The following is a 13941-nucleotide window of genomic DNA, read 5'->3' as shown; positions in this document are numbered from 1 at the left end:
TGTTTCTGTCATAGCGCCATCAACGACGATATATACCGGTATACAAAGCATCAACTTCCCGCTGATTTTTGACACTTTTCTACAATATTTTGCAGATTTTACGGAACAAATTAAAAATGTCGAGCTGCGAGAAGGAAGTAGTGAAGATTGGGAAACAGCTTGACAAGATGATCTCGGCTGATGTAAGTTTTAGAACTGTTGTTCCCGTGACTGAATGGTGAAAAATCAGAATTCGGAAACCTTGGCCTTGCGTTTTTTTTTTTTATCATAATTATTTTGGCAGTAAGCTTAAAACTGATTTAGTATACTTATACAGGTTTAACACGAAAACGCTTTATATGATAAACCTAAGCACGGATTCCTTCACATGGTCCCATTTTATGGTCTAGACTAGCCAGGATTATGGCACGCCCTTCATTTCATTATCCCACACGCTTGAATGGGAATTGGAATGGATTGCGCACTTTCCCATGTTTCCCAATGATTGGTGAGCATATTTTACAAGTTAACGTCGAATGTTCTATTCTATATTGTTTGGCAATAATGTCTTTTGCCAATATTGTTTAAAGTTGTAATTTTGTGTTTTTGATCGCAAAGCTGTAGATCAGATATTTTATTCCCGATTCGAACTCTGCGCCCCTTCGCTGGCAGTGTTTGCCAGGCCAGGGTGCAGAATTCGGCAGAACTTTGATGATAATTTTGCCTTTTTGGACACTAAAATGCGTTTGACCATTAATTTTGTTCCAACCAAGTCTAAGGTGGTACGGTACCAATTTTATATTAAATGTACATTGATGACATTTTAAAGATTTTTTTCAAATTTCTGACCTGCGCAAATCGTTAAGGGTGTATTTCCTATTGACATCCAATATGGCGTAAGCCAGTCCTAAATATACATACCTAATACCTATGACCTTTTTGCATCAGAATATTAATAAGAACCAAGAGCCGGACATCATACTGGACATCTACTCCCTGCCCCCGCCTGACCCTATTCCCCTCGCCGCTGCCGACAACCTTAACTTTATATATATATTTGATTTTTGTGACTGTGATTTGTGACTAAATGTAAAGGAAGAAGGAACAATTCTTCTGTATTTGTGATTGTCAAGTGACTAGTGGATGTTTGTGAACTGAACTTACTCTTCAAAAAGGAAGAGGTGCTCCTACACAAAAGGAGGAAATTCCAATACGAAACGAAACGAAACATGGCGCCCGCTGAAATAAAATCCGATGCAAATTGATGCAGTTTTTGGCAAGTTATGCTACTTTTTCCACGAATTCCACGAATGAGAGCACAATACTTTGGAAATTATGTTTGCAATGGAATGTTGTTAAAAAATGACTTTTAGAAATTTTGTTTGGAGTAGGGAAATTAACTGACATAGTAAAATTTGACCCCTCCGTTGTTGGAAATAAGTCAAATAAAATATTGTTTAATATTATGTTGCTAAAGAGGTATTGCATTGTTCAAATTTTCTATGGATATTTCAATGGAAAACAGGAAATAGCAAAATATCAATATTTCATCCCATAAGGGCCTCCTCACCAAACTTTCAGAAAATTTGGACGATAAACATGTTATTTATTTTACTTGGCCTAACCCCTCCTTCCTTCCTATGTGTGGCTCATGCATTCAATACCAAGTATTGCTGCGTGGTAAAGCGATTCTCTCTCCCAACTATAAAGTAATGGTTGTTTTTAACTCTGTTCAAAACGTGACATGTACACCAAACACAGCCCCCAAAATAGTCTACTTTTAGTGACCCTTAACTCCGAACACTTAAGTCAAAGTTAAAAATGCGATCCCCAACCCTTTGCTTACCTTTGGACGAATTTGTAGCAGTCTCTGTGTCGCAAAATGCCCGGTACAAACATAAAAATGGCCACATTGCTTCAGTCCTGTTAAATGAATATTTCTTCCGTACTCCAATGGTTCCAAATGGGTTCCAACGTGGGCATCACGATGATGGTCTCCTACACAACCAGACTGTGTCGGCCTGACGCGATGACGCTCGTCGATCCTAACAAACCCGGGACAGCTTGAGACTTAATTTTATACACATGCGATGTTGACGTTTATCAAACAATTTTCGATAACGGGTCACACTAGGTTTTCAATTTTTTATTAATGAAGTTACATGTTGTTTTGAGTTTTATTTCAACTGGTGGTGTAGGAAGGTGAGTGAATTCATGATGAGGTTTTCTTGTTTCAACGATCCGATATTAGGATACGAGACGTAGGCTAAAAAGGTCTTCCGCATGCGCGGTGGTGTTCTTAAAATCATCTAGAAACGCTTCATTCGCTGGTATCGTTTCAGGCGGTCTTGGTACGAGTACTTCCAAAGTATTAAAGAAAATAGTATAGCAAAGTCATCAAGGCAATATTTGGCCACTAGTAGTAGTACCAACAGAGTTGGCACCCAGCAAGATAGCAATCTGTTTGTGTTAATATTAAAAGCATGTATGTTTACATTTTGTGCAACCCCACATCAGAATAAACATAAGAAGTGAAAATCTAGACCAACATGCAAGGGTAGCGCTAGGTCCAAAAGCTGGTGGTCCGGGATGCAAAAATGCAGCCTAGCGCGACCCTTACCAACATGCCATTTTTACGGGGGATACAGTTTTTGTTTTTGCATGAATCAACTTCATGTACATTTCCAGGTCTACAAATATATGGGTTATCAAGAATCCAATTATTGGCACAAAAATATTTTAAAAATGATGTACGAAAAATCATGTTATCTATTTATTTTAACACATAATTTGAATTTGTTTGTTTTCTGTGTTTCTCATTGTGCAGATTTCTTTTCTTTGAAACAAACCGCTTGACTTAATATGATTGATTTGTTTATATATTTAACAGGACCAAGTCAATGCCATGGATCTGCTTCAGTCACTCAAAGACTTGCCTATCACTTTGGAAATACTCCAGGTAATTTACAAAACATGAGCAAAAAAGGACTTATATTATTGGAGTGATCATCAGGGTCTTAGCTAGCCACCCGTCTGGCCGTCATTTTAGACGGCCAGTTTGCTCCTGGGACAGGCAAAATTAATGCCTTTGACAGATGCTAAATTATAAATTGTATGTTTTGAGAAGCTAATTGACCTTTTTAGTAGACCGAATTTGTAGAACAAGGCCATATCAGCACATATTTGAACTCTTTGAACCCCCAATGGGCTATAGATGTCTGATAAATGTTTTAAAGGTCAAATTAGGACAGGCAATTTTATTCAAATGACGGACAACCCTCAATTTCTAGCTAAGACCCTGGTGATCATACTTTGTATTTAATGAAGTTTTGCAATTATTTGCCTCAATTACATAGGAATAAAGTCAAAGTTAATAATTGCCAAAGTGTTACAATTAAACAAGACAATAAATATACACAAATCCCTACTGGCACACATGCACACCACAACTTGGAAAAAAAAGCAAGAAAAGGGAATGTGCCGGCATGGGAATGATGGGATTCAAACACACAACATCCCACTGATAAATGATGGTTGAAACTGGGTTCTAATGAAGGTAGTCGATGGATACAACACACACAAACAAATATTACACACTTGTACACAATTTTGTTGTCATGTTTAATTGTAACACCTTCTAAGGTTGGTAAACTGTTCTTTCTTTCTTATTAATTATATTCAGTTTCCTCTTATAGTGAGCAATCATTCCCCATTGTGTTTATATGTTCTTGTGCAGATGTGTAGCCCCAGGAATACTGCTTTCTTCTGATCCTTTATCTGATATCCAAATCCCTTTCTGATTTGGAGGAGAAAGTTTTTCTGTAAGGAGTTATTTATGTTGTACCATTTTAGCCTATGTCAAGATGTCATTGAGCCTGAGGATTAGACATCTTTATTACATAAGCTGTGTAATCACTATCTTGATACTAGGCTAACTTACATGAAGGTAATAGTTACCCTAATTTATCCCAAATATTAGCAATGGCAACCACACACAACCATTAATGTTTCTCAAGTAAGATTAAAGCTAATCATTCACCCATAAGCTTTCAGAATTATAGTTTACATGTACCTTGTGAATGTTAACAATGAATCAATGACACAACATAAATTGCCATTTAAAGAAAAATTCACAAAATTAATTCAGGCCTTAAAACGTTTAAAAAAGATAACAAAGAGCACAGGTCACAAATCGATTGCATCATTCATATTTTAACCATTGTCTGATCCGTATGTGCTTTTGAATTTGGATGGAGATATACATACATTTGTAATTGAATACCCATCTGCACAGTGCTCATCAGGGCAAATGATATTGCTGTTTGGTGGGTACTAGTGCTGTTGTCGATATGTGTTATCGACATAACAAATATGTCAACATAAAATGGTAACTCAAATGAAAGTTCATATTTTGAATTTTGTTTCAATTTTAACCAGAAAACTCGCATTGGAATGTCAGTGAACTCGTTACGAAAACAAAGTAAGCATGATGAAGTTATTAATCTAGCCAAGCAGCTTATCAAGGGATGGAAGAAGCTATTGCCAGCACAAGGTTAGTTTGAATGGTGTTAACTATACTATACCAAGTTGCCCTCATAATTTTTCATAACAGGTTCATTTACAAGATAAGGAAGATGTGTTTTTACAAAATTGTATCATCTTCTTGATATAACATTGTATTTTTGGGGTGACAATTAAAGCATATAAAACATGTTTCCAAATTTTGAGTTGTATTGCTCCAGTTATTTTGGTATGCGAAGTAAATATGTGTATAACAATGCCCCATAGGAGAGTACATGTACATACTCCTGTTGTGATTACCACAATTCACCACATTTTTGGTCACAAAATGTAAACAAAGCATAGGCCTACCTTTGATGTTAAATTGTACTGGGGTAAAGAGAAAATTATGAACTTTATTCTGATAGTAAAGTCACAAGTTTTGATGAAGAAAAAGGGGATCAGGTTTTTTGATAGGGTCGCGTCCATTTAAACAGGATTGTCAGCTAGATAGTTTCATTATCAGCTAGCATTGGCGTATGAATTGTGTCAATATGATAATGGGATGTAGAAATATATATCACTGGAAAGGTAAGCTATATAAGGCAGTTTGTTCACTGCATGACCAATGTTGATTTACTTTCAAAAGTTTTTTCTCTTTTTCCTTTTTTAATTAAAATTTGTAAGAAAAGTTGTGTGTCTTTTTGCCCCCTCTCCCAAGGAGACAAGAAAAAGGCAGAAGATTCAGACCGTTCCTCACCGTCATCACAAGTCAGTGGTAGTGGAGATGGCAATGGTCAGGACAGAAGTTTTCCTGCACCACCTACAAATGATTCAGTCAGGGAAAAGTGTCGCAGTATGCTCTGTAATGCACTCAAAGTCCCAGGTTAGTCCATGGCATAGATTAGGCTGTTCCATTTGAAATCCATACACCCCCTGTGGAAGACATGACCTTAATCTTCCACATAGGGAGTGTGAATAGGGAGTCCATTTGAAATCTACACCCCCTGTGTGGGAGATTAAGGCCATGTCTTCCATAGAGGGTGTATGGATTTCAACTGGAATAGCTTGTGGTTCAGTTTTAAGGTAGGTTACTAGGTTAACCCTTTCATGCACAAATAAAGTTTTAAATTCCCACAAAATTTTTATATTGTGTTATTTTACATCTAAAGGGATTACAAGAACATACCCAGTGTCAAATTTTTTTGGGCGTTCCATTAATTATGTGCATGTCCTCATAAGAGGACACTGTGTAATCAGGACATCAATATTTACAACTGTTTACATGCACAGCAGCTGAAAGGAGTATCCCAGCAAGCATTGCATTATAGCTGCATGCTCCATAGCAAATGTATACAAAATATAAATAAGAGCCGCTTAGATATTGAGAGCTATGGATAGTTTCACAATACTTTAGGGGTCATATTTTTGCAAACAAAAGTCTTAACCTCCCCTGATTTAAGCCACTTATTGAAAGTTGAAGTGATGGATTTTGTGTACATTTTCTATGGCACATACAGTTCTATTATGGTACCGCAAAGCATAATGGGATACTCCCTTCAGCTGCTGTGGTCTACATAGAAAATCACCGAAGTTAAGGTGGTACTACACCCCCTGATAAATTTTGTGACTAATTTTGCATTTTTCTCAAAAAATAACTATACACTGGTAACAAAAGTTATGTATATTATAGGGGCAAGGAATTTCAGTGATTCAAGACAAGTGTTTCATTATATATGTTAAGAAATGAGGTACATTCTATCGGTACCTCTTTTGTTATCATAAATAATGTACGGTACCGCTTGTCTTGAGTCACTGAAATTCCAATGTAGTAAGTGGATTCCTTGCCCCTATATACATAAATTTTGTTACCAGTGTGTTATTATTTTTGAGAAAATATAAAAAAAGTCACAAATTTATCAAGGGGTGTAGTACCACCTTAAGTCATTCCTTTTTTTCTTGTTTTATATCAAGAAGGATGCAGGCAGCATATCTACTGCCACATGTTTGTTTCAGTGATTTGTTAATTAGTTGTGCATATGTCCTCATATGAGGACATTGTGCTGCCACAGAGATGTCACTTGGCTCCATTATAAAAACCTGAAATAACAGAGAAATTGGGGTAAAATGTGAAAAACTTTGGCTAAAAATGATGTAGAAATATTATTGGACTTTACAAAATAAGGAATACAGGCAAAATAACAGAAACAAGTGACATGTCTGCAACCATGTACATGCATACAAATGAATTAGAGTTTATGAATTGTAATTTGTGAATTAGATTTCATGAATTACAACTTGAAAATTAGAATTAAAATACAACAGATATTATTAAGTGTGTATAGATAATGAATTAGCCTAATTAGAGTTCAACAACTCAAGTTGACATACAATCATTATTACATCCACTCTGTTAGTGTAGTCAAAAACCTCAATTCTGTGACCATTCTCTGGCTAGTAAGGTTTGACGATTGATTTGACTTCTATGGACTATTTAGAAAAAAATTAGCCCCCATGTCCCTCGCGAAAATCCCGGCATTTTTCGCTAGAGGCCAAAATCCAAAATGGCCGCAGCCACCATTATGAAAAATTAAGTTTTGAACCAGAGCACCTATAATCATGTAGAAAGACACTTTTGCGGGTATGTGGAGCACAAGGATTCCGATTCTGACATTTTACCCAGAAATCCAAGATGGCAGCCGCCGGTACCATCTTGAAAAAAATAAGGAACTCACTGCTAATTTGTCTCGTTGTAACCCGTACGAAACTCAGGGGGCTGATCCTGGTTGCGACGGTTATTTGCGGAATGTCTAGGGTGTGCGCTCTTGAAGCAGTAAAGTCCCTGAAGTGTTGTTTAATGGTTTATGGAATGATGTGGGGCCGTAGTGATTAGCGACAACCTGTAAAGTGTGCTGAGGCTTGTGGATCAACGTCTAGGCGTTGTGCCTGTGAGTAGCGCACTATAAATCATTGCGCCTTTTTTTTTTTTTTTTTTTTTTTTTTTGACTTCAGTCACTTAGGGAAAGTAAGAAGGTGCTTTAGAGGTTTTGCAGGCCAGTCACTCAGTTTGTAATAATACTATTATAATGTGATGGTATGTATGTATGTAATCAATAAATCTAATACCAGAATTTTATATAAACTGACTGCAATATTGTAGGAAGCATGAGAGGCTCCAAACATCAGTAGTGAACTAAAACAAGTTATGTTTGTTTTATCATACAGTGGAAGGTATAGAAGACACATCAGATTTTCAAGATGCAGAAGAACTGGCAGGAATCATTGAAGATTATATCCTTTTTTGTCCATGTTAATGATACAAGTGGTGCCCCAGAGTACAGGAAAGTGGTGTGTGTTTTAAGGTCACAAGACTTGGAATATAGTGGGACATATCATCGGCTGCATTCCATAGTAGCGTATAGTGATTTTTGATAATTTTTTTGAAAATTTGCACATATGTTTTTAATGATGTTCTTTTTCATTTTGCTTAGTGTCAGCTGTTAAAATTAGCCAAATAAACAAGTATCAAGTAATCTGTCTGTCAAAAAATGTGGTCACATTCCAGGAAAAGGTTGGGAATATGACAATAATATGGTTGTATTTCATCTGCTTGCCTATAAAATTAAAGCAATATAGATATGAATTAAGGTTGGTCTTAACCCTGGAACTATGGAAACTTTTGAGCCTTATATAACTGCTAAATTGTTGATCTAAAGTATATAAAAGTATACATATTTAGAATGGCAAAGACTTGACAAATTTGATTTTGTATTAATTTTTAAAAAGTAGATATAAAAATCTAGGACGTGTTTTTTTACTTTCTTGAATTTTGATCAACTTCACCAAAAATATTTGAAATTTTGGTGAAAATCAAGCTTTTTTATGATTTTTGGGCAAAATTTAGCATGTTGCTAATTTTTCACATGTGGTTAAGTATGCTGGTAAGTATTTCCAATACCTTGATTGTTTATCCTTAAAGCCATTCTGTACGATTTCCTTCAAATTGTAAATTTATTATTGTATACTCCCAATGCTGGAATAATACTACAATGTAGTAATAACTGTCGGGAATGGTTTCTGTCCATCGTAAGCGGAAATAACAAGGTTAAGTGAAAGAAATTACACTGGTTATATTTGGCTGTTTAACATGCATTTCTATGGGAGGGCATTGGGTCAAACTTTGCTCTGTTGACTTACAAACACAACACATTTGACTGTTTTCATAATAAGTGCAAGTTTGGACATGTGTAGACATTACAAATATGCTAAATAGGTTTGAACAATAATTAACCAATTCCATATTATAAGATCGTACATTATGGTTTTAAGATGCTGTGATGTGAAAAGTTTAATTTGATGTTTTTAATACATTCCTGTTTTTATACCTTGACCAATTCACACGTATCTTCACTGAGTTCACAGACACAAACATGAAATACAAAAACAAAGTTCGCAGCAGGGTGATGAATTTAAAGGACGTCAAAAATCCAGGTCTAAGACATCAGGTATTGACAGGCCAAATCAAACCAGAGAAAATTGCAGTTATGTCAGCGGAGGTAATTATTGTTTGTATATGCTTGCATGTGTATGTGGGGTGTGTGTTATTAAACCACGCAAATGAGCACCGTCTTTGATTTGCGGTCTGCAGTAGATCGCAGTTCCATGCCAAATGCATTTTAGAGATACGTCTGCCATTGTACAGTAAATATATATACATACGCATGTCAATAACAATGAAACCGAGAACGCTATTTGATACTGGAATAGTGGGACATGTCCCCACTTTCGTATGTACGTATTCGTATTCCAAAATAAATAGTCTGAAAACATGTCTGATTCTTTACTATGCAATAGGGTATCTCACCCCTATGTCTTAACTAACGCTTTTAGCACCCTTTAGGGAAGTTATATATCTTTGTTCCAGTGGTATATAAATCACAACCTTTTTTGAAAAAAGTGCGGGGATGAGGCTGTGGATCACGGAATGCCCTTTTAAGTAATAGCTAATAAAAAAGTATGTCATCATACTACTAGATATAACTCTGCTATGTTGTGCTTTTAATTTCCAGGAAATGGCCAGTGATGAACTGAAAGAAGTGAGGAAAGAACAGACCAAAGAAGCCATCAGAGAACATCAGATGGCACAAACAGGAGGAACAAAGACAGATTTGTTACAATGTGGCAAATGTAAAAAGAGGAACTGTACATACAACCAGGTAAGACAATAGTTTTTCTTCCAAGTGTGATTATGAAGGAATCGTTTTGTATCAATATTGCAATAATTATATATATATAATAATAATAATATATTATTTCCAAATGCATGTTATTGTTTTAGTATATTATCTTTACTCCTCTGTGTATGTGCCGTAGCTTGATATCTTTAGACCCAAATATAGCTGATGAATTTATATTATAGACTTCATGAAGTCTGGACCTGGTTTCATTACATGCTATTTGGTTACTGGAGCCAACAAATGTGCCTTTGAAGACCCCATAGAATACTGTGTGAATAATACGTCCAGTAACTCACTTTTAAGACACATCTTAAAACAGATCTTTCAGCCCTAGGATTACATAAGGGCATTCAGAAAAATATGGGCTTTCTACTGAAACCAAAACCAATTTTTTGGAGAAAAGTGGGGATTATGTTGTGTAGACCTTCCTCCTTTTAAGATACCATCCTGCTTTTAGTGCAAGTTCCTTAGTTTGTTAAGGAATTAGTCAAAGTTATCCATGTAGATTCTGTTCTGTCTGTCATCAAAGTAACAGGTGTAAGTCAGTTCCTCTCTGGTGAACTGGTGAGACTCCTTGAAGTAAATAAATCGTAAATTTAATTTATCAACAATTTTTTGATTGAGATGGTAACATAAATCATTCATAGGCCTACACTGTATCTTTACAGTATGCACTTACACTGTACTTATGCATGTAAAATAGCGTGTGATGAAATCCATTTGTGTGTTTCATTTCTAGGTTCAAACAAGAAGTGCTGATGAACCGATGACAACATTTGTATACTGCAATGAATGTGGCAACAGGTGGAAGGTAAGTAGTCTTCTCTATGTACACCCATTCTCACAAAATGAGCGGAAAGTCACCAGGGAAGAAAAGAGATATGGTTCATTGTACATGCCAGAATCAAAAGAATTCCTCTGTGAAAAAATTACTTTTAAGCACCAAGTGAGGGAGCAACATTGGCAAGTTATATATCATTTTAAAGCTATGAATCTGGCCATAACTCACAAATAAAGATTTGCAACTTTCCTCTTATTTTGTGGGAACCGTTTCATATGTGACCCATGCACCATGAATGAGCTGTAATGTCGGCAGATCTTATTTTGGGTATCCAAAAACAATAGAAAATAAAGGATTTCTCAACACTTGTACCGATTTCTTACTACCACCTTGCAAACAAGAAACAGAGACACGTGATATATCATTGTATAGCTTATTGAGAGGGGATGTAAGCATTATCACAAATTCTGAGGTTTGGTTTTAGGGTTTAGACTAGTTTGGGGTAGGATTAGGGATAAACAAATTGTGTAATGGTTACATGAAGGTAAAACCAGAATTTGCCTGTCCAATATCTCAAAAAGTGAAAAGGCCGACATTACAGTCCATTTGTGGTGGATGGTCGGTCACATATTACACATGACAATATTCATGTCATTTGATTGGTGGATACTACTAGTTACCTCCTGCTTGTTCACAAAATACAGGAAATGAATTTTATATCTTCCGACTCTTTGTTGAAGGATTTAAGTTTGGTAATCTTACTGAAAAGATAATCTTTTAGCGTATGAATATTTTCATAGAAAACAACAAGTTTTCGGCGTGATTTTTAAGTTTACCTAACAAATTTTTCGTGAATTATCATTGTAAAAAAGACCTCTACTAAACGCCCCACTTTTGAAAATGTCACACCTCTAGAGGCGTTTAATAGAGTAAATACGGTAATGCCCACTGACATATGCTATGCATGAATCTTATTATTATCATCAAGATTATTACATTTTTAATTGACCACAATATTATTATTAATATTAAATATAATTTTTATTTCCTTTCTCCTGCAGTTCTGTTGATATTCTCCTCATTGGTATCTTCGTAATTTGCTTGCTCTGTGGGATTCCATGCAACTGTTTCGGCTTCTTATTTCGATGTCTCGCAGTCTGTAAGCCGCCTGTAGACTTTGAAAAAAAGAAAACTGGTATCATCAAGTCATTGTTTGGTGTCTCTCATATTGGTATGAACTTTGAAGAACAAAAAAAGAAGAAATTCAAAGTCATCAAAGCATTTTAAGTACAACAGTAATTGTACAAATACAAAAGTGATGAAATACAAAGATGGAAACTCTTTAAAGGTAATGCTGATCTTGGACATTAGTTTTGTTAAGATGTTGTCTGAAATCTGACCAAAGAACTCATATTACAGTGGCTGGTCCAAAGGTTGTGTTGGTCATGAGATAATGATCAATGTATGTGACATGATAGGTGCCAATTAGATCAAAATCGGCAATAATAAAATTGAGATATAGGTAGCAAAAAAACAATAAAAAACATAAGAAAATAGACATGTAAGAAGTTCATAACTTTGCAACCAAGTATGCCAGGAATGGTAACATCAGTAAGTATAGGTGCTGAGCAAGTTAGTAATGGTAATAACTCAATTTTTAAAATTTTCTGACTTTGGTCTGATTGGATTGGATCATGTCACATGATGTATCGCCCTGCACTACAAGCAGGTTGCACTCATCACCTGTGTATGTCTGCAATCATAGATTGAATACAATACCGCTCTTTTCAAAGATACTTAATCTTACAGATGTGAGTGATCAGCATGATATGAATATTCTATAGAATTACGATCCAGGTCTTTATTCCTGTTCTTTAACATCTATGGTTCAATGCATCTGACCAAAGAACTCAAATATTACAGTGGCTGGTCCAAAGGTTGTGTTGGTCATGAGATAATGATCAACATATGTGACATGATAGGTGCCAATTAGACAAAAATCTGCAATAATAAAATTGAGATATAGAAAGAAAAAAACAATAAAAAAATGACAAAAGTTCCTAACTTTGCAACCAAGTATGCCAGGAATTGTAACATCAGTAAGTATAGGTACTGAGCAAGTTAGTAATGGTAATAACTCAATTTTTAAAATTTTCTGACTTTGGTCTGATTGGATTGGATCATGTCACATGATGTATCGCCCTGCACTACAAGCAGGTTGCACTCATCACCTGTGTATGTCTGCAATCATAGATTGAATACAATACCGCTCTTTTCAAAGATACTTAATCTTACAGATGTGAGTGATCAGCATGATATGAATATTCTATAGAATTACGATCCAGGTCTTTATTCCTGTTCTTTAACATCTATGGTTCAATGCATCTGACCAAAGAACTCAAATATTACAGTGGCTGGTCCAAAGGTTGTGTTGGTCATGAGATAATGATCAACATATGTGACATGATAGGTGCCAATTAGACAAAAATCTGCAATAATAAAATTGAGATATAGGGAGTAAAAAACAATAAAAAAATGACAAAAGTTCCTAACTTTGCAACCAAGTATGCCAGGAATTGTAACATCAGTAAGTATAGGTACTGAGCAAGTTAATGATGGTAATAACTCAATTAAAAAAATGTCTGACTTTGGTCTGATTGGATTGGATCATGTAACATATGATATATCTCCCTACACTACAAGCAGGTTGCACTCATCACCTGTTTATGTCTGCAATCATAGATTGAATACAATACCGTTCTTTTCAAAGATACTTAATCTTGCAGGTGTGAGGATCAGCATGATATGAATATTCTATAGAATTACGATCCAGGTCTTTATTCCTGTTCTTTGACATCTATGGTTCAATGCATGTGTACCGCATGAATGTTGTAGTGTAGGCCAAGATATTCAAAAATTGTATTCATCTATAATTGCTATGGTAGTTAATCGTGTTACATCATCACTTCTACGGTGAATAGCAGTCAACAGGTACCAAGTAGGCTATGAATGCAAATCATGTATGAACATGAGCAGTATCATAATAACTTTTTGATACTTGTTTTAAAAAAGCCAGTTTCCTGTACACAAAGTCTTCCTTTCCTTATTTCCCTACTGCTACCTTACGAAAAACTATACATTTTAAATCAAAAAGGAGGAAAAAAAGTTGAGCCAGTCAGCATTGCCTTAAAAATTCCAATGTGTGTATAATTCTTGGACTATTCATGTTGCTCTGTTTGGATAGATTGTCAAGTGACAGAAGTTGCCGCTCGATAGGTGCTGATATGTGTTCAGTGTTTGTTGTACAGGCTTCTCTACTTATATGAGCTTGTATTTTTGCCAATTCTACAGTAATTAGATGTATGCTGTTTAGCTGAATGTGTGCACCGTAATCACCAAATGTTTATGAAGGGGAAGAATGTCATAATAGCCTATGCATTAAAC

The 13941-nt window shown here is 35.5% G+C and overlaps 1 protein-coding gene across 2 annotated transcripts; it reads left to right on the top strand.

Moving 5' to 3' along the window:
• The first annotated feature begins 13 nt into the window (after positions 1-13).
• Positions 14-12385, top strand: LOC140148730 (transcription elongation factor A protein 1-like). 2 transcript variants are annotated; one of them, XM_072170779.1, is made up of 9 exons: positions 14-182; positions 2870-2938; positions 4417-4531; positions 5204-5365; positions 7705-7770; positions 8881-9035; positions 9549-9695; positions 10456-10527; positions 11559-12385. In XM_072170779.1, exons 1-9 carry the CDS (start codon positions 117-119, stop codon positions 11565-11567), a joined length of 861 nt encoding a protein of 286 aa, XP_072026880.1. In that variant the 5' UTR covers positions 14-116; the 3' UTR covers positions 11568-12385. The 2 variants fall into 2 exon arrangements, with proteins under 2 accessions (XP_072026880.1, XP_072026879.1); XM_072170778.1 differs by having other exon boundaries at positions 5201-5365.
• The last annotated feature ends 1556 nt before the right edge of the window (positions 12386-13941 follow it).

Source organism: Amphiura filiformis, chromosome 3, assembly GCF_039555335.1.
Source record: "Amphiura filiformis chromosome 3, Afil_fr2py, whole genome shotgun sequence".
In the NCBI taxonomy this organism is placed as follows: Eukaryota; Metazoa; Echinodermata; class Ophiuroidea; order Amphilepidida; family Amphiuridae; genus Amphiura; species Amphiura filiformis.
The sequence above is the reverse complement of the archived record's forward strand: the minus strand, read 5'-3'. Positions and strand labels throughout refer to the sequence as shown.

What these genes read in the sequence shown, in the direction of transcription:
- LOC140148730 (XM_072170778.1), top strand. Translation starts at nt 117, where the DNA reads ATGTCGAGCTGCGAGAAGGAAGTAGTGAAGATTGGGAAACAGCTTGAC. An exon ending in GAAGCTATTGCCAGCACAAG is followed by an intron (nt 4,532 to 5,200) that starts GTTAGTTTGAAT and finishes CCCTCTCCCAAG; the next exon opens with GAGACAAGAAAAAGGCAGAA. An exon ending in TAATGCACTCAAAGTCCCAG is followed by an intron (nt 5,366 to 7,704) that starts GTTAGTCCATGG and finishes TTTATCATACAG; the next exon opens with TGGAAGGTATAGAAGACACA.